At 34.0% G+C, this 22,430-nt stretch overlaps 1 protein-coding gene across 8 annotated transcripts in view; it reads right to left on the bottom strand.

Annotated features, from left to right (window-relative positions):
• Positions 1 to 22,430, bottom strand: part of CCSER2 (coiled-coil serine rich protein 2) — a 170,539-nt gene that overhangs the window by 39,778 nt on the left and 108,331 nt on the right. For 7 of the 8 annotated variants that reach the window (XR_004626187.1, XM_019795458.2, XM_011219940.3 and 4 more), the window contains 2 exons: positions 7,820 to 7,903; positions 2,260 to 2,346 (listed from right to left, as the gene is read on the bottom strand). Coding sequence is in view for 7 of the 8 variants with exons in the window: in XM_019795458.2 (XP_019651017.1) it covers positions 2,260 to 2,346; positions 7,820 to 7,903 (171 nt within the window). In the remaining variant the exon portion in view is untranslated. Of the gene's footprint in view, positions 1 to 2,259; positions 2,347 to 7,819; positions 7,904 to 16,768; positions 16,969 to 22,430 lie in introns of those variants that run through there. The other variant, XM_034662799.1, reaches the window with a different exon arrangement.

The raw sequence follows: 22,430 nt of genomic DNA, 5'->3' as shown, positions 1-22,430 counted from the left end.
GCATTATTGTACCATTTTAATTGATCTAAATTTCTTTTATATACAAAGAAAATTAATGGGTTTTGCATTAAATCCTCAATGAAACTAAGGGAGAAAGACCATTTTCATTTACTATTATATTTTCACCTTTGATCTAATTTCTGTCACCTTAGTTCTGCTCTTTTTAGATATCCTTGGTATTTTTGTACTTTCTATGTCTTTTTTAAATTTTATCTTTTGCAAGATATATTATTCTAACCTAATAGTTATCTTAAAGCATTTCATAAACATTTTATAATTTATGTGAGTATATCAAAATAATTTAAAAAATAATTTTAGATATCCATTTGTAGAAGATAAAAACATCAGTACTTCTGACTTCTTCAGGATATTCCTTATTTCCTTCCTCAAACCTTTAATGTAAACATTTTCAAGAATTTAATAGTAAATTAAAATTTTAAAAACTAAAAACTTCTAATTTCAAGAAAATAAAAATGTGTAAATTCAAAAACGTCCAACATTCAAATGATACATAATTACATAAGATAAAATAATGAGCAATAAGTTTTCTCCCATTACTGGTTGGGAAGTTTATCTCATCTAGCATACCTAAAAATGGTTTTCTTTCTTTTTTTTTTTTTTAAGATTTTATTTATTTATTTGACAGAGAAAAAGAGAGAGAGAGAGACAGCATGCACAAGCAGGAGGAGCAGCAAGCAGGAGAAAGAGAAGCAGGCTCCTCACTGAGCAGGGTCCTGGGATCATGACCTGAGGCAAAAACAGACACTTAATAGACTGAGCCACCCAGGTGCCCCAAAAATGGTTTTCATTTCATTCCTCATTCATTTTCATCTTTACCTCCTAATTCTTTTTTAAGATTTTATTTATTTGAGAAAGTGAGAAGCATGAGCCAGGCAAAGGGCAGAAGGAGAGGGAGAAGCAGACTCCCTGCTGAGTAGGGAGCCCCCATGTGGGGCTTGATCCCAAGACCCTAAGATCATGACCTGAGAAGAAGGCAGTCACCTTACTGACTGAGCCACCCAGGTGCCCCCTTTACCTCCTAATTCTTGAGTTATTTTTAAATTTCTCCCTCAAGTATTTGGAATGCATTATTAAGCAATTTTACAAAGATAACTGGGTGGCACAGTTTTAAAAATTTGTTTAGATATAAAATATGAGATATAAAATTTTTTAGTGCACTAGACACAATTCCTGTGCCCTGTAATATATTTTTGCAAAATCTGAAGCTCACTTAATTCCTAATGCTGTTTTTCTTCTCCCTGAAAACTGGCTAGGTTTTTATCTTTAGTTTTGAGATACAAATATTAAGGTCTTATTATTTTCCTTTTTCATTTTATATTTGGTAGGCCCTCAATTTGCAATATTCATTCATTCATTTTTCAGATTAAGTTTTCTTCATACTCTTAAAACATAATATCTGATCCATTTGTCCTTATTATTTATTCATGAGTTGGATCTCTGTGATCTCACCTCAGTGGTTCAGAGTTCAGTACATCCTTTATATTTGAAGTGATATTAATATTTCATATTACTAAATTACTTTGCTATACCAAAATATGCTTTTGACTTCCAACAAAGATTTTCCTTGGTCTACTGTCATTTTTATGACACTATGTTACTATCCTGGCCTTTTAGATTTTACGAACTAAATTATAATTATGTCCAAGACACTGCACATATTGTTTTTATATGAGACTAACATTTGAAATTGTAAAAATTATAAAATTATAAAGATCTAAACATGAGTCTGAGGGATCACTCAACATCATCCACGGGGAAGAAGCATTTTCTTGGAATACTGTTTACTCTGACAGTCTTACTGACAGGAACCTAAGCCTAAAATCCAGTTTAGTTTCTGCTCTCAGAAAAAATGCCCTGTTCTCAACTCACCAGTTCATTTCTTTAAACATATATGAAGAAAGACATTTACCCTTCATCAATAACATGAACGTAAGTTGGTGGATTTCAGAATCTCCAAATGAAGGCCAAATGGATTGATGAAGACTTTCTTTACATTTTGAATACTTAATGTTTAGACTAAACTTTTTTAATTTTTAGATTGAAGTAAATCACATACTTTTCAGAGTGCATATAATCTAAATATAATATAAAAGTGCAACTCTGAAAGCCAAAAATGAAATCAAATTCCAATTCTGGCCAGACTTTTATTAAAACAACAACAACAACAACAACAAAAACAACACATACCTCATGCAATTTGAAAAGCCTCTACTTTATGTACTACACTATAATACTTACAAGCTGATTTTCTAATAGTTGGATTTTTTCATCTTTTTTCTTTATTTCCTCTTTAAGTTGTTTTATTTCGTTTAATAAATCTTCATTCTGAAATATTTAAAAAATTAACAAGCATTAAATCAATGATGAAGACTGAATAATGAATGGTTTTTGTTAAGGGGAAAACTCTTTTTAAATATGCCAGCTTTAACCTATACACAAACAAAACAAACAAACACCCATTTTGGTCTTCTAAGAATTCATAGTGTAGGGGCGCCTGGGTGGCTCAGTCCATTAAGCGTCTGATTTCGTCTCAGGTCATGATCTTAGGATCCTAGAACTGAGCCCCTCCTGGGGCTCCATGCTCAGCGGGAAGTCTGCTTGTCCCTCTTCCTCTGCCCCTCACCACATTCATCCTCTCTGTTTCTCTCTCAAATAAATAAAATCTTAAAAAAAAAAAAAAAAGAATTCATAGTGTAATGGAGTCCAACATGTGAAAAATGAACAATAACAGCAACAGAGCTAGCATTCATTAAGTACTTATTAGGTGCTAAGAAGGAAATACTTTTAGATATCTAAGCATTTGATCCTGAGTATGACCTGACACCCTGAGGTAGTTACTACTATCCCCCTTTGCAGATAAGGAAATAGGGACATAGGCCAACAGTATAATAAACTACATATGAAACAGTAATAAGTTCAGGTAGATTTAAAGGGATATATGAGAGTTGCCTATTAAAAACAATGCAAGGCACAACCAACAGAAGAACAGGATAATTAAGGGCACAGAGTCATTTCACAGCTGGTTCAGAAATCAGCAGAAAGATAAATATGCCTGGCAGGGTAACAGGGAGATTTTTTTTTCCCATGAGCCACTTTCCTGAGAACTGCCTGACTCAAAGACAAAATACCCTGTCAATTTAGTCTATAAGAAATTCCTAATAGTATTAAATGGAAACCTATTGTCAAGTTAAGCAGGAATCCAATTACATTTCCAAGTGTAAACTATCATTACCTTATAGTTAGTCCATTGTGTTTACTACTATTCAATTATCCAGAAATATCTACTGAGGAAAGAGTACAAGCAAGGAAATAAGAATATATATACATGAATGATATATCTTTCTGGAGAGAAAAATATGTAAGCAAATAATTATAATATGTTGTTACTGAGCAAAGTATGCCATCTCTTGCAGATAATTTGGAACAAACACAAAATATTGCAGTCTCTTTAACAAGAGATCAGGAATAGACATTTTACAAAGGGTTTAACATAGCATACAAGCATCACAAACAATGGGGAAGAAAAGATTTTTTAATGCTGTTATGTATACTGCAATGGGACAAGAATGTTAATTATATATAAAAAAAGATTTCCAGATGAATTTAAAGAGTTTAATATTTTTAATCATAAATCAGGACCAAGAAAAGAGAGAATCAGATTGCAGATCATGAAGGATACAATTGTAAGCTCTGTGGCAAATTAAGCTATTAAGAAACGATAAGTGTATTTGATTATATAAAATTTTAAAGCACCTATATAATTAACATTAAACCTAAAAGCTGGTGAAAACCTATGCAAATATGACAAAGGATTTATACTCAAGATTATTAAGAGCCTGTTCAAACATACAGGATCATTTTCTAGGCCCCAAAACAAATAAACCAGTTCTCACAAATATACAGATAACTAGTAAAATATTCTACATGACTTGTTGAAGAAATGCAAATACAAGTATAAGGTATTATTTTATAGGTATTAAGTTGGTGGGAGAAATATTCAGTGTGATTAACAAAATTGCAGGAAAAAATGGTACATTATCAGACCTCAAAGCTGGTCTTTCTGAACAAACATGTGGCTTTACAAAGAAGAGTCATAAAAATGCTTGTACTCTGCTTCAGTTGTCCCACTCCTGGAAACTATGCCAAAGAAATGATCCTAAGTATGGAAAAACCCACAACAAGGTATTATTTAAAAGTTTACAAATTTATAATTGTCCAAAAAGGGGGAAACTGAAATACAATGTAGCAATCTGATGAAATACTATGTAACCATCATTCAGTCACTGCTAGGTCCTGCCAGTGTTGGAGGAAAGAGGCCTGAAAATGAAATCCAAATACAATGTGATAACATATTAATAGCTAACATGTATATAGTACTCAACTTTAGGACAGAGAGTGCTCTAAGGACTTTACACATGAAGATGGGCAAAAACATATCAGGAAATAGGTAACTCCAGTGACTTCTTAAAGGATGGATGAGTAAAAAGTTCTGAATTCAGACACAGAAGTGTATCAGGCTTTGGATTTTAGAGTAAGAGATTCTCAGTATCATACAACAATACAGAGATGAAGGCAAGCACAGCATAGCATAGGAGAATTACAAGCAATGATGTTGTCACACAAAGGCTATAGTGAACAGTGGGTACCAATGTGGTTAGTAAACTAAGCAAGGGCTAAATCATAGAAAGCCATGAACATCAAGCATGGCCTAATAAACCAGGGGAGTGACAGTGCATTTGAGATGTCTTTGACAGCGGTTTAGAGAACCAACTTGACAACAACAACAAAATTAGGCTAGGGAACTTGTTACCAAGATGTAATACTTCAGATGACGTAGGAGCTTGAGCCAAGAGAGTGATAACAGGGAGAAGGAGGAAGAGCAAGAATCAAAATTAGGAGATTTTGGTGATTGTCTCCATGTGGAGGAGCACAAGGGGCAGTCAAGAGTGATTACCATATTGCTAGCTTGGGTGATATGGTGATTAGTTGTGCCACCAAAAGAAATGGAGAATAAAAGAGGAGAAATACATCCAAAGAGGAATATTTGTGAGTTTTAGATATACTATTAGAGGTACCTGTGGTGGCACACAGTGAAAATGTTCAGTGGGTAAATGGATCATCAAGTATGAAAGAGAAACTGTATATGTTATCAACACATATGTCATATATACAGTAAAAAATTCAAAGAGAACTGGACAAAATATATAAATCTCTATTCTAAAAAAGAGAAGGAACCTACAAAGGAAATGGGAAAATGTGAAAATGTTAAGGAGTATAAGGAATTTTAGAGAGAAGTGACATAAAAATCAAGGAGCTGCTTTCATCTTTCCAGGTTTCCATGTTAACTGGACAAAGGTTTAAGGAGAGTCAAGGAAAGGTTTATTTGGTTTACTGAATTTATGACAAATTTATGATACAGAAATTTATAAACTGAGGGGTGCCTGGGTTGCTCAGCCATTAAGAGTCTGCCTTCAGCTCAGGGTGTGGTCCCAGGGTCCTGGGATTGAGCCCCGCATCGGGCTCCCTGCTCCACTGGGAGCCTACTTCTTCCTCTCCTACTCCCCCTGCTTGTGTTCCCTCTCTTGCTGGCTGTCTCCCTCTCTGTCAAATAAATAAAATCTTCAAAAAAAATTTATAAACTGAGGATAAAGAGAAAGTAGAGAAAGCACACTGAAGAGAGATGAAAGGAGGAGGTGGTAGTTAGGTCCTTAACACCACAGCAGAAGATAGTCAAGAATCTAACAAAGGATGGTCTTCCACAGCACAGTGGCTATTTTTGTCCTATAACTAGAACAAAGTGAATGAGAATGGTAACAGATACAGGTAAGTCAGAAGGCACGTAGCAGATCTTGCTTGATGAACACAAGCCCACCTTCAGAAACTGAGAAGAGAGGCCTGAAGAGAGCTAGTCTCATCAGGGGAATGGGAGAGGGAGCTGTCTTGAGATAAAAGAGAGATTAGAGACATGGCAGGTCCAATGGAGATTTTAGACCCTAAATTTGCCATGACACAAGTCACCATATTTGTATCATTTGAAACTGTACTGCTAAACCATCTTGGATGAACAGGGGACATAACTGGGAATCTGATCATCAAAGTGCAAGAGTCTAGTGTACTGGAGACATTATCAGCTATAGCATCTCACCTTGGAAAAGAAGGAAGACTAGGAATGACCTGCTTGGAAGGAAATGGAATAGGGACAAGAAATAAATACTGTATACTGTTAACAATATATTTATCATGTAACATTAAATATATAAACAAACTACAAAGGAACACAGGAAAAACAGACACTAGTTCTGTAAAAAAATTATTTTATATGTAAAAATTTTTCACAAAAAAGAATGCAGGAAAAGTCAACTTTACTTTAAAAATGTCAGTCACAAAACTTAAAATTGAGAGATAATCAGAGACCATCTAAGTCAATGGTTCTCAACTGGTGTGTATGTAAAAGTTTTTTTAAAAAAGAGATGTCTTACTGCAGACCTGCTAATTGACAATACTATATATACCCACAACAGAATGGAAGCACAGAGATGGGAAGAAATTTGTGCAAGAACAGGTAAGGTAATATGTTGAAAAACTAAGACTAGATAACCAGATGTGACTATTAATCCTATATTCTTTTGATTTTGGTTGTTTTATATACAGTCTTGTTCCCACTAAGTCATCCCACATCCTACGAGAAAATTAGGCTTCTCTGACCTCTAATACCAGCGTTGGCTACTTGTTGGAAGTGAAATAAGCAACATGCAAGCAGAATCCACATGTGGTTCTGCCAATGCTCTTTTCCCTCAGGTACAAAAGCATGTCCCAGGATAGGGGCTGATCCTTCAGCCTGGGTCCCAGAATGAAGAAGCATAGAGTCCCGGCTGATCTACAGTCAATATGTGACATATTGAAAAATAAGAAGTGAGAAATACATTTTTGTCACAGTAAGCCACCAATATTTCAAGATTATTTGTTGACTAGCAAACCCTGAAAATAGAACGTAAAAGAAAAAATAATTTTACTTGGAAACGTTAAACCAAGAATGCTTTAGTGTGCTTAAGAAATATGTACTTCAGAAATAACTGCAAAAGAAGAGAGCTTTTCTTTTTCTAAAAAAGATTTTATTTATTTATTTGAGAGAGAGAGAGCGAGAGATGGAGAAAATGAGTGGAGGGAGGGGCAGAGGAAGCAGCAGACTCCCCACACAGTAGGGAGCCTGACGTGGGACTCGATCCCAGGACCCTGGGATCATGACCTGAGCTGAAGGCAGATTCTTAACCGACTGAGCCACCCAGGCACCCTTTTAGAAAAGAGCTTTTTTTCAACTAAAAATGAGATTTATAAAAAGTATACTTTCAAAAACTAAAATGCTTCTGTTTTCTATAACTATTACTTTTAAGCATGAAAAAAGATAAATTAATCTCATTTTCTGTATATTTCTTCAATGTTGTGATTATATGAGGAGTACATGTTAGTCATTTTAATTGGTAGTTATATTTTAAAAACTGTTATTCATAATTATCAAAAAGAATTTAATAATTTCTTGATTTAAGAAAAAGAATCCCACACCGGTAATAGGGAGACACGTAATTATCCAACTGATAAAATAAATTCAAATTAAAGTACCACAATGATATCATTTTAACTTAGTAAGGGAGCAAAAGTTAAAAGCAGATCTAATTAAAACTCAACACAGCAGAACCTCAGGTTTTAATACATTTATTATTAAATGTTTTAATTGTTACTGCTTTATAATTTTAGTAATAAAAAAGAATTTTGAAAAATTTGGCATGACTCTGAATCATACCTTATATATTTGATCACCATCTTCTGGTTCTGGACTGGACGGCAATGAGAGCTGAATATCATGCAATGAACCACTTCCATCATGCTGTCAGAAGAGAAGGAAAACATGAGATTAATACAATAAACTGCAGACACTCATTTCAACCTGAATTCACCCCAACCAAATGCTAGCATGGCAAAGAACAAACAGGAAATAAGATTTTAGAAATCTCCTTTTCATCCCTATGCGCAGGTAAAAGAAAATGTGGAAGAGGGAAAAAGAGAGCTAGTGCAAGAATAATTTGTGGAAATAAATAAGATACTATATGAGTGGACGAAGCAAAAAGCCACTGAAAGTTTTAGAGTGAGAAAAGGAATATGGAAAATTTCCTAGAAAATTGGAAGATTATCTCACCTACAAAAAATACAAAATGAAAGTCAAATGAAATCTGCTTTAGTTTAGATATAGTTTTTTGAGTTTTGTTTTGTTTGGTTTTTTTTAGTCAGAGATAATAACCCAACAAGGCATGGCCACAAAAGTCATTTGATTAAAAATACTAGACAGGAGTATACGCATGGCATGACTCTATTTATATGAAGACTCAGAGCAGGAAAACTAATTTATGGTGCTAGAAATCAGAACAGGAGTTGACTCAGGGGAAAGGGGCTACTGACTGGGAAAGAGCATTAGGGAATCTACTAGGATGCTGGAAATCTTCTGTCTTGACTGTATGGTGGTTATGTGGATAGGTACATATGAAAAGTTCAAGTTGTACACTTAAGACTGGTATACCTTAAGCACCTTACTGGAATGTATGCTACACTTCAAAGAAGGTGAAAAAATTAAACTTCTCATCCTTAAATGCAGTAACAAAAATGACAAGATAAGAATTAAGGCCTACCCCTTGCTGAACTGGTTAGGAATAACCAACTAAGAAATGCCATGTTGAATAATTCACAGATAACTTTGAGAAAGAAGAACCAGTAAAGAATATGCCTGGGATGATGCTGAGGGACTGAGCCCCTGACAAAGGCAGCACAAACATGTGGCTGGACACCTGGTTTGTTCAGATGGTACCTAACTGCCTTGGGATACCCACTGAATCAACAACCTTCAAGAGTGCTACCATCATAATCCTCCTCAGACATATCTGTCCTGAGGAAATCTCCTAGACCATAGAAATGTCCTGTATTAAAAGAAGAGTGTTAAAGTAGAAGACATAAGCATGTAGGTCATTTTCTTCTTTATTTACTATACTGTACACCCACTGAATCAGAATCTTTAGGTATGGGGTCTACAAATGTATATTTAGTAAAGTTCAATAGGTAATATTGATTGACAGCAAAAAAAAAAGCATTTGTCAAATTTTTAAAATAAATAAATTATATTTTTATTGGTGATGTCATATAGAGATTAAGAATTTGACCTGAGAGTGAAGACAAGGTCCTAATGAATTACAAATGTCTTTAGAATGCCACATTAAATGTTTAAAATAAAAAAGAAAGAAATTTTACAAGATTCATCTCAGTAAAAGTTCATCTCTGCTGTAAATACCTTGACATATAAAAACAGTCCTACATATAAACTATATATATCTGAGAAAAGAGGAACTGTAAAATCTGACTTATTTTCAAACATCTCAATTATCATCTTCCTGCCCACTGAAAAGCAGGAACCCCAAAGAATGGGACACAATACAAGTATACACTGCTTTTGTCTTGGACACGGTTATAGCTGTGGAAAGTAAGTAATAGAACAGGAAAAATAAAACATCAGCTTTCAGGGTGGAGGAACAAAAAGGGGAGCCCCAGGTAAAGAGAAAATATCATGGAGCCCGTGAAGTACCAGCTCAGGAAAGTGACTCCAGACAGCTGTACTATGTAACTTTCTAGGTTCACCCCTCAGCAGCACTTGGCTTCAATCTGATCCTAAACATTATATCAAAGACTTTGAGAAATAAACTAAGACCATTGCCCAGACCCAATCTAGCCTCTGAAAGATGTATACTAAGAACAGATCTGACAAGCATGGCAAAGGCTTTGAAATAGAACTGACATTACAACCACAATCCAAAGGTGGCTGGCTAGTTGGAAATTATAGCCTGAATCCAACCAGAGTGTTTACCTGCTTTAAAATTAAAACAAAAAAACAAAAAACAAAACCCCAAGAAACCCCACAGTATTCTCTGCAGCATTTAAACAAAATTAAGTGTCTCATAACAAAATATGTGAAAATATACAATCCAAAACTACTCAACCCACAAACAACAAGGAAAATCTCAACTCACACAGGAAAAGACAATCAATAAACACCAATGCCAAAACAAGACAGAGTTTGGAATTAATTGAAAGAGATTTTAAAAGAGCTATTATAAAAATTCTCTAAAAGTAAAAGAGAACTCCTGAAGGGAATAGAAAGTCTCAGCAAAGAAACAGAATATATAAAGTGGAAACACATGCAAATTTTAAAACTGAAAAGATTCAATAACTAAAGTTTAAAATGCACTAGCAGGATTGAATACCAGCATTTGAGATAACAGACTGAACTTGAAGACAGATCAACAGAAATCATGTGATCTGAGCCATGAAAAGAAAAAAGACTAGAGGAAAAAAAAAGAACAGAGCCTGCTGAGGGAGTTATGGGACAAGAACGAAAAATGTAGTAATACTCGTATCATTAAAGTCACAGAAGGAAGGGTGGAGGGAAAAAAAGAAAAATGAAGAAATAATGGACAAATGCACCTCAAATCTGGTGAAACACATAAATCTACACATTTGAGAATCTCAATGTAAAAGAATAGAAAACAGACAAAGCATGCTCTCTGAATACAAGGGAATTTAACTAGAAATCTTCAAACTCCTGCAAAGTAAACAACAAACTTCTAAATCATCCATAGGTCAAAGAAGAAACCTAAGGCAAATAAGGAATTATTTTGATTTGAATGAAAATGAAGATACCACATTATCAAAATTTGTGGAATTCAAATAACACACTACCTAGAGGGAAAATTGCTGTAGGAGATGCTTACATTAACACAAAGGTGTCAAATCCACAACTGGAGCAAAATAAACACAGAACAAGCAGAAAGAAAAAAATAATAAAGAGCAGAAATTCATGAAATTAAAATCAAGAAGTAGAAATAATGAAAACTGGTTATTTGATAATTGTGAAACTGCCAAAGAACAAAGATAGAAGGCACAAATCAGACACATACCAGGACACTGAAAACATACATCAGGAATGAAAACAGGGATATCACTACAGATGTCTCAGGCATTAAAAGTAATAAGGCAATAATACTATGAGTGACTCTATGCATACAAATTTAACAACTTACATGTAATGGAGAAATTACTCAAAAACCACAAACTCAAAACTCACCCAAAATGAAACAGACAACCTGAGAAGATCTCTGATTATTAATAAATTTAATTTATAACTTAAACCTGTAAAACAAATATTGAAGGCCGGATGTTTTCCTAGCAGATTCTTCCAAAGTTTAAAGGAATAATATCAGTTCTACATAATCTCTTAGAGAAAACATAAATCAAGTTAAATTAGAAAATTAATCAAATCAAGTTAATGAGCCTTGGGGTGCCTGGTCAGCTCAGTCAATTGAGCATCTAACACTTGATTTTGGCTAGGGTCATGATCTCAGGGTTATGAGATTGAGCCTGGCATGGAGCCTGCTTAAAATTCTTTCTCCCTCTCCCTCTCCCCTATCCTGTTTACAAAAAAAAAAAAAGGCTAGCACTTTCCTGATAACAACGACAGTATAAGAAGACTTCTAGATCAGGGCACCTGGGTGGCTCATTCAGTTAAGCGTCTGACTCTTGATTTCAGCTCAGGTCATAATCTCAGGGTTGTGAGATCCAGCCCCATGTCAGGCTCATGCTGCGTGTGAAGCCTGCTTGAGAGTCTCTCTCTCTCTCCCCCTCTCCCTCTGCCCCTCCCCACTCCTTTCTCCCTCTCAAAAAAAAAAAAAAAAAAAAAAAAAAGAAAAAAAAAAAAGAAAAAAAAAAAAAACATAATGGACANATATCAATATCCTTCATGAAAAGTCCTAAAGACACAAAAGTCCTTAACAAAACATCTTTAAATCAAATTCAAAAATATATGAAAAGGAAAAAAACGATCCTGAACAAATGGAGTTGATCCTTGAAATGTAAAGCTTATTTAATAGTTAAAAAGCAATGTGATTACACATATTAAGAGATAATCTATATGATTACCCAACAGATACAGAAAATGCTTCTGCCAAAATTCAACATCATTCATGACAAAAACTCAGCAAACTAGGAACAGAAGGGAACTTGCTCAACCTGATAAAATCTAACTTAAAAACCCTCAAAATTAACATCATATTAAGTGAAAGACTGAGTGTTTTATCCCTAAATCCAGGAACAGGTATTCTATTATACTAGAGTTTCTACCTGGTGTAACAAGGCAAGAAAAATAGAAATAAAAAAGGAGGAAACGAAGAAATAAAACCATCTCCATTCAGGTAATATAATTTAGCTGTAGCAATTCCCAAAATATCTATAATAATACTAATACATGAATTTAGGAAAGTAACAAAATACAAGGTCAATATATAAAAATGTACTATTTCTATGGTAAAGAACTGAAAACTGAAATTTAAAAATTACTTCTATTTACATTAAACCAAAATCCATGAAATAAAAAACAAACAAAACAAAAAAAAATCAAAATCTAAAATTCTAAAAAAAAGAAATATTTAGGTACAAATCTAACAAAACCTAGACAAACTCTCTACATTAAAAACAAAACAAAAAAATCAATGAAAGAAATCAGAGGTGACTTACATAAATTGAGAGGCATATTCTGTTAATGAATTTAAAGACTTAGTATTTTTGAAATGTCAATGCTCTTCCAAATTTAACTACAGATCATTGACCCCCCCAAATTCCCAGCAGAATTTTTTGCAGAAATAGAAAAGCTGCTTCTAAAATCTATACAGTAAGGCAATAGAACTAAAACATCCAAACACTTTTAAAAATAAAGCTGGGAGATAACATATTACTTCAAGACTTAGTATAAAGCTATAGTAATCAAGAGAATGCGATATTGGCAAAAAGACATTGATCAAAGGCACAAAACAGAGTCCAGAAATAGACCCACATATATCTTCAATGGCATTTTTGACAAAAGTACCAAAGTAATTCAATAAAGAAAGGATGGTCTTTTCAACAAACGGTATTAGAACATCCGTATACAATTAAATTAACTTCACTCATACCTCATACCATATACAAAAATTCTCAAAACAGTCTGCAGACCTATATGCTAACTTAAAACTATAAACATTCTCCAAATAAACAGAAAATCTTTGTAACCTTAGATTGGGCCAAGATTTCTTAAATATGATACCACAGAAATGGCCATTAAAAATACTGACAAATTTGACTTCAAGAGAAGAACTTCTGCTCTTTAAAAAACGATTAACAGAATAAAAAGAGAAGCTATGAACTGGGAGAAAATATTTGCAATAATTCAGGTAAAATACTGAGCATAATGTCTAACTCATAGAGCGCTTTTATAAACTGTTAGCTATTTTTTAAACAATGACAGTAAAAATAATGATAATGTGAAGTTCTAGGGTTTTTAACGGACTTCATTAACTCAGAATGGTACATAGCTGCCTAAAAAGCAAATTTCATTTTTTCAATATTCATTTGTTTCATCATTTACATGACTGCTAAAGTACTTACATATAAATACATAAAGAACTATAAAAAATCAGTAATAAAACAGACAACATTTTTGTTCATGGGCAAAATAACAGACACCAAAGAAGGTACACAAATAGTAAATAAGTACATGAAAATATGCTCAAAATCATTAGGCATTAGGCAAATGCAAATTAAAACCACAGTGAGATACAACTACACATTTATGTGAAGGGCTTTTGAAAAACACAATACCAGGCACAGGCAAGGTTGCAAAACAACTGCAACTTCCGTTAATCGCTGGTGGGAATACAAAATCAGAGAGCCACTTTGGAAAACAGTTCAGGAATTTCTTTTTTTTTTAAAAGATTTTATTTATTTATTTGACAGAGAGATAGAGACAGCAGAGAGAGAGGGAACACAAGCAGGAGGAATGGGAGAGGAAGAAGCAGGCTCCCAGCGGAGCAGCCTGATGTGGGGCTCGATCCCAGAACACCAGGATCACGCCCTGAGCCGAAGGCAGAGGCTTAATGACTGAGCCACCCAGGCGCCCCAAGCTCAGTAATTTCTTAAGTTGAATATATACTTACCATACAACCCAGAAATCCTACACCAAGGTACTTACCCAAGAGAAATGAAAACATGTACACATGAAAATCTGTGCATAAATGTTTATAGAAGCTTTATTCATAAATGCCCAAAACTGGAAAGTGACACGAATATCCTTTGACTCGGTTAATGGATAAACAAACTATGATACATGCATACAACGAAATACTACTCAGCAATAAGCAGGAACAAATTAGTGACATGAGGACAGCATGAATGAACTTGAAATTAATCATGGGAAGTGAAAAAAGCCAGACTCAGAGGCCTATATATGATTCCATTTATATAACGGTCTTGAAAAGGCAAAACTACAGAGACATAAAAAAAATATCAGTGGGAGCCAGGAGCTATCAGTGGGTGTAAGGATGGACTGTAAAAGTTAAAAAAAAAGGGGGGGAGGTGGAATTTTGGGGATGACTGTAATACCTATGCAATGGTACAGATTTGTCAAGCTCATAGACTATACCACAAAAAAGGCTGAATTTTAGTGCATGTAAGTTATACATCAAAAGAGCTGTACTAGATTGAATAGTGTCCCTGTAGAAATTCATGCCAATCCAAAACCTGGGAATGTGACTTCATTTGGAAATAGGGTTTTTGCAAATGTAATCAAGTTGAGGTCATAATGGATTAAGCATCAAGCTTAAATCCAATATGACTGGTGTCTTTGTAAGAAGAGAGAAATTTGGGGACACACACACACACACAGAGGTTATGTGAAGGTTATGTGAAGATGGGAGGCAGAGAGCAGTGATGCACGAAGGCAAAGAATGCCCGTGATTGCCAGCAACCACCAGAAGCTACAGAAGCAAGGACATTCCTCTCCTAGATCCCTCAGAGAGCACATGGCCCTGACAACACCTTGATTTAAGATTTAAGATTTAAGATTTCTAGCCTCCAGAACTGAGAGAACAAATTTCTCTTGTGATATGTCACACAGTTTGTTGTACCATATTATGGCAGCCCCAGAAAATTAATAAAAGACCTGATTAAAAAAAAAATTAAAAGGAAATGAGAGTGTAACACCAGACAAATCTCAACAATGATGAGAAAAATAAAACTGACATACCGATATTATTATAACACAAGAGGCAAGGTAGAACTAAAGATAAAAAGTATTAATGAGGATAAAAAAGACTTTAGTGATCAAAGAAACACTCCAACAAGATGATACGCCAATCACAAACATTTATATTCCTAAAAAAATAGCCTGAAGATACTAAAACAAAAATTAACAGCATTAAAAAAACTGAAAAATCTGTAATTATAGCAGGAAATTAACACTTCATAGATCAAAGACAAAAATTTAGTAAGGATGAATAAGATATAAATAATGCGATTAAAAAGCTTAATATAATAAATATACTGCTACCTAAAATATAGAGAATATATGTTCTTTTCAAACAAACATAGAATGGTCACAAAAATTGAATATACTCTAAGCCAGGGAATAATAAATTATGGTCCACGGCCAGCCAGATGTCTATTTTTATTATAGTCCATGAGCTTAGAATGGCTTTTACATTTTTAAATGATTCCATTTTAAATGATTTTATAAATATCAACATAAGAGCTACAATTTTTCTTCTAGCCCAAAAAAGCTAAAATATTTACTATGTGGCCTTCTAAGGAAAAGTTTCCCAACCCCTGCTTCAGGACACAAAAGCAAATATTGACACATCCCAAAGAACTTACATCATATAGATGCTCTTTTTTATTAATGTACTAAGACTAGAAATCAATAAAAAATGAAAGCCCATACACAAACCAGTATTTTTGAAAATTGAAAAAAATATTATTCTAAGTAACATAAGTTTATAGTACAGGCCAAGACAATTGAGAGTTACTAAAGTTTAAGTTATCTGCTATGCCTCAAAGAAAAAAAAATTCCACTTTTTTTTTTAACAGTCTAGCAGTCTAGATTTAGGCAATCAAAGAGGGAAAAATTTATTTCCATCAGAGTACAAGAGCCTAAAGATCATGAATAAAATCTCCAAATGAATCAATTAATAAAAACCATTTCCCCTTCAAATAACTCTGACACTAACCAATGATAGTACTCCCTACTAAACTTTGACTCAAATGAAAAGTACCCAAGTCTAGGTTAGGAAAAGCTTTTTTAAGCATTAGAGGGGGAAGAAAAACATAAAACGGACAGAAAACCTTCTCTTTCTAAAAAACACTGAATAACAATCATGCATGCAATGCTTCATGTTACATATACTAAGAAGTTAACATTTATTGAACAATGCTGGCACTGTTCTAAGCATTTTGCATAAACATATTTAACAAACTCACAGATGCAAAAATACATAATAACTATAACACACCACTGCATGAAAAATAAGCAATTGATAGTTAACTGATTATCCAAGTATGCTGGGCCGCTTTACTAAGTGAAGTGTCTCAGAAGCTTCTATGGGTTCTAGTTAGGATTTTTGAACTCTAAATACAATTAACCTTAATTAACTCTTGTGCCATTCACATTTTATTTAAGATTCAAAAAGATAGATAAACTTTCCTTTATTCTAAAAGCATTAGGAGACTACTGTCAGCAAGTCATCTTTTACTTTTTTCTTTTAACATAGCACCAAGGTAAACTTTCGTTCTAATATTATGATTCTTCCACATATTAACTTATTGGAAAACCCTATGACAAACTCCATCTTACCCAAGTGGTTCTTCCATGAGTTTGCAAAAACTGGGATCTTCCTATGAGTTCCAGAGCAGCTGCAATGGACATGGATACTTGAAATGACTAACAAAAAAGTTTGGCAGCGTTGACCAATCTCTGCTGACAAGCATCATCAGTGATGTCAACAAAGCTGCCTTGTTTTTCAGATATGCTACAACACAATCACAAGAGGCATCCTAGGAAAGGGAGTAGAGGAAGAGGAGAGATTGATTTTTTCATTTTCTTTTTGAAAAGTTGTTTCTTTAAAAACAAATGTATATGGATGAACAATCACATCACATCACAAAGACTCTACAATGTGCACTGAGAATAATTTTTGAGTAATGCTGTAATTCATCTATGGGATTTAACATCTAATCATTCAAGCTATATTTGAGAGGATTTCTAAAACACAAACTTATAAAGCCTGATTTTCAATAAGAGCTTCAGAGACGAGGTGATCCTAACAAATGGTTGGGAAAAAGATATTTTTTAAAACAGAAAAAGCTGGCATTTCAATTGACTAGAACACTGTTACATATGGACAGGTCTGTAATATTCTAAGCAAGTATTTACAAATTTCCTGTTTCAACTTTTATACTGAACCTAATTATATATATCTGAGTCAGGATATCCTTCTCTATAGATTTCTTTCGTCACTTGAAATTATTAGTTGTAAATTTCTTCTAATTTTTATAATTAAAAAAAAAACCTTTCCAAACCACCTGTTTACTATAGTATGAACTAAGTAACTGCTTCTATACTACTGAGTTTTTCCTCAACATTTCCTTTAAAATCCTTTTGTGTCCAATTGTTTTTTAGTAGATACCTCAGCACATATGTCTGCATTTTCTATTCTTTTCCACTGCTTTATGTTCCTATTTGTGTCAGTATTATATCCTACTCTAAAGAGCTCCCCTCCCACTCCCCATTCTCTTTTCATCTTTCTCAAAGAACACAAAGAGTAAGCTCTTTGGTGTTAACAGTTGTGGAGTCACTTTCATGAATACCACAAAGGTGTTTTGATTTTGATTGAAATGGTATTACATCTATAAAAATAATACTGGGAAGAACTATAAGTTCCAATCATACACAGTTTGTATCTTATCTTCTGCCCTTCGTAACATATCATTTTTATAATTACTTAATGCTTATATGTTCTCCTAGAGTATAAAGTAGTTGCCTTGGTTACAACATCAATATCCATGAAGTAAGTTAATTTTCACAACATTTAGCCTTCCTATAGAACATAGGTATTTTCTTCAAATCTTTTATACAAAATTTTACAGAAGTCTTTATAAAATGTCACAAACATCTTTCAGCATATTTACTGATGATTTAATGTTTTATTGATGCAGTGATCATTTCACTAATTTCAATTTAAATCTATGATTTATTATCTTGGGAGTTTGGAGTATAGCATTGTTTATGTACTAGAACAGGTTCATCCTGGGGGGAACCATAACCCATAATAAATAATTTATAATCCAACCAAACATACATATTCATGAATATCTGTGCATGTATGTGTGTGTCTGCATATATCTAAATAAGGATGGATGAGTTGATAGTGGACATACAGATAGAGATATCACATTAAAAAACAAGTTCTACATGCTATATGTGATGGCCCGATAGTGTCTATACTATTCTACTTTATTAGGAAAAAATTCTAGTTATAATGGTCAAAATTTATTTCAAAAACCACTAACCAGTTGTAATGTGTAGTTTTAACAACAATTCACTACGTATAAGACAAGAATTGTGTCATCTTTCTTTTTATCTTTGTTATTACCACAATCTTAGTACAATCTTAGTACTCAACAAGTGCTTAATAAAATATACTGAATGATGGAATAACACTAATTTAATGAATACTAAAGTAAATGGAATTAGCTTTTTGAGCAGCCACATAAAATTTTGAGCAATGCAAGCAATTTAAAACCCTTGACCTTCACATTTTTGTCATTATTGTTACCACTATTGTTAGTAATATCTAACATTTATTAATTACTTTTATGCATCAGACATTATGCTTAGCATGTTATTTGAATTTCCTCATGCATTCTTTACAATAGTCCTAAGATAGGAGCTATTATAATTTCTGTATTTTTTTATAGGGAATTTGTCCAAGACCACACAACAAACAAGTAGAAGAATTGGTCTAAATTCAAATTTTAATTTTTTGAAATTACATTCATTCTTATTAATTTTCATCATTAATATTTAGAAATTCAGCATTATCCCAATTACCCCACAACTAAAAACAACTCAAATGTCTATCAACAGGTGTATGAATAAAAATAAAATTGTGGTATGTATGTGTGTGTGCATATATATATATATATGCACACACAACAAAATGCTATTCAGCAATAAAAAGGAATGAACTACTGATACTTTCAAAACAGATGAATATCAAAACCATTATGGTGAGTGAAAAAACCCAGAAACAAAAAGAGTACACACTGGATGATCTCATTTAGATGAATTTCTAGAAAAGACAAAGCTTCAGTAACAGGTTTGAGAGAGGACTGACTCAAAAGGGACACGAGAGGATTTCAGCAGCTATAGAAATATTCTTTATCTTGATTGTGGTGGTGGTGGTTATACAACTGTAGATATATTCATCAAAACATATAAATTGTATATGTAAAATGGGTATACTTTATTTGAATGTGAATATACCTTAATGAAGTTGAGAAATTTTTTTTTCTAACTTGCTTCTTCCTCTTCACTATCTTTTCCCTTCCTGAAAAGCCATTAGGTGAGACAGAGCAAGGTAAGTCTCTACCCAAAAAAGCCTAAGTAGAGAACAGGTCCCCGCAGGGAGGGGCGGCTTACCAGGCATGTCAAGAGTCCACAAGACTGAAAAGGACATCCATAGAGGGAGTAGGTGAACAACGTGATATCTGCCAAGCCTGAGTGGAATGAGAAGGGCACATGCACTAATGGGCAGCCTGGTATGGACTGTCAGAGACCAAGATGACTGAGGTGGGCATACACACATGAGATGCCCTGGAGAGGGCTACCAGAGCTCAAGCAGCATGAGGAGGGCATCTATTCAGGAAAAGAACTAGTGCCAGGTGTCAGAAACAATTATGGCAAGAAGTGTGTCCATGTGCAGGCATCAACTGACATGTGAAATCAAGCCCAATAAGATTAAGGAGGCATCCATGTGGGAAGGGAGACTGGTGCAGGATGTCAGAATCCAGAGGGCTGGCTGACAAGGAGTCAAGGAGTTAGAGCCCAAGAAGGATAAGGAAGGTGTACACTGAGGATGAAAAGAAGCTATGTATGGGGATCTCACTAAGATACACAATCTTAACGGGGTGAGGAGAGCAACTACACAGGAGATGGTGGCAGCGGTGGCAGGAAATTGGTTGCACCCTGGATGACTGATTAAATGAATAAATATATTAAGGAAAACAGAAACCACTTTTCTCACTGTTGGAGGAGAGAATTATAAATACAGAAAAAGAGAAATGCTGTATTTAGACTGGAATTAAACTTATGAGAACAAACCCACAGTTTTCAATAATAGAGGCAGATACAGAAATAAAGTTATAAGCACACATATAAATACCCACAAATACACACATGCACACTCACACATCTTGAGGAGGCTTAAGGGCGCTGACAACCCAATTGCAATAAGCACACCTAGCCCCCAAATCTTGGCTTCTAAATATCATTCTCCACTACAAGTAACCAGGGTTCCTTAAAAAAATGACCTTCCAGATAGGAATAGGGAAAATACTAAATAAGAATGGGCTATCTTACATTGCCAAAAAAGTACTCAGAGAATGATGGGTACAAGAAGTCAAAAGCACGCAGAAGTCAACCTGAAAGTGTTCTCAAATGCCAAATCTTGGACAGTGTGAGCATCACAGTAAATTATATTCACAGATTAGAAATGATGATATAAAATCAGGAACCATGAGTACATGCATAATTACATAAATAATTCAGTGAATAAAGTGGAAATCTGACAAGGAATAGGATATTTATATAGTTTCAAAATTCCTCCCTATAAAATACTTATTACAAAGGGGGAAAGAGTAATGTCACAGTAGAGAAGGCTAATAGATAATACCTTTATCAAGTGATCGGAGGTAATATCACTAATGAGACAAACCGAAGTCATGAGCCACCTGAGGAGAACAATGCAGCACCGTTTCTGTGACATTCCTGTTGAAGATTTGTAACCTGAATCCAATCACATGGCTACAAAGACAAACCCAAACTAGGGGGTGTTCTGCAGAATAACTGGCCTATAATATTAAAACGTGTCAAGGTCATCAAAGGTAAGGAAAAACTGAGGAAGTACTAGTTTGAAGAAAACTAGACACATGACAATTAAAAACAGAATGTGATTCTGAATTGGATCTTTTTGCTATAAAGGACATTATTAGGACAAATGGCAAGCCCTGAACGGGCTCTGAAGATTACATGGTAATAATGCATCAGTGCTGACTCCCTGATTTTGATGACTGCATTTTGGTTACGTAGGAGAAAATCTTTATTTGTAGGAAAAACACACTTAATATTTGGCAGTGATGCACTCAGCAGTCAACTTACTCTCATATGGTTCAGGGGGAAAAAAATTATGAAACTTGAAGTACTTAAAATGTTTTTGTAAGAATGACAATTTTTTAAAAAAAAACTTTCATATTAAAAAATAAAATAAAAAACAAATTTCTTTCATCTCGTTAAGAGTCTCCACAAAAAAGCTACGGTGGATATCATGTTTAACAGTCAAACATTGAAAACACTCCTGTGAAGTTCAGCAGCAAGACAGAAACAATTCAATATTAAACTGCAATTCCTAGCCAGTCCATAAGGCAAGGAAAAATACAAACACTGAAAAGGAAAATGAACTGTTATTATTGCAGACTATATAATAATCTAAATTAAAAAATTCCAAATAAATCTATGGGTAAATTATTAAGTAAGTAATAATTGTATCTAGGGTGCTGGATACAAACTCGATAATATATCAAGAGTCTACTGTACTTCTGTAAACCAGCAACAATCCGTTAGAAAATGATAGCACTTAAAATTGCAACAAAAACTTAAAGTACTAGAAATAAATCTAAAAAAACTATACAAGTCTTTTAAATAAAAAAGTGTAAAACTTTATTGAAAAAAATTCTTAAAACTGAATCAATGGACCTGTTTATATCATGGTTTTGGATACTAAGTCTAAATATTCTAAGATGTGGGTCGCCTGGGTGGCTCAGTCGGCTGGCTAAGTGTCTACCTCCGGCTCTGGTCATGATCCTAGGATCCTGGGATCTAGCCCCATGTCAGGCTCCTTGCTCAGTGGGGAGCCTGTTTCTCCCTCTGCCTGCCACTCCCCCTGCTTGTGCTCCTGCTCGCTGTTCTGTGTCAAATAAATAAAATCTTTTAAAAATAAATAAATAAATATTGTAAGATGTTAATTCTTTCTGAAATTGATCTATTAGTTCACTGTTATTCCCATTAAAATCCCAAAAGAATTTTTCATAGGACTCAACAAAATGATTCTAACATTTTATGAAAAAGCGAAAGACTAAGAATAGTCAAGTTATTTTAGCAGAAGAGCAAGATAGGGAACCATGATGATGTATTAACAAGCCTTATTATAAATTTTAGATTCTGTTACTTGACACTGGGA

This window comes from Ailuropoda melanoleuca, chromosome 6 (genome assembly GCF_002007445.2).
Source record: "Ailuropoda melanoleuca isolate Jingjing chromosome 6, ASM200744v2, whole genome shotgun sequence".
NCBI lineage: Eukaryota > Metazoa > Chordata > Mammalia > Carnivora > Ursidae > Ailuropoda > Ailuropoda melanoleuca.
The sequence above is the reverse complement of the archived record's forward strand: the minus strand, read 5'-3'. Positions and strand labels throughout refer to the sequence as shown.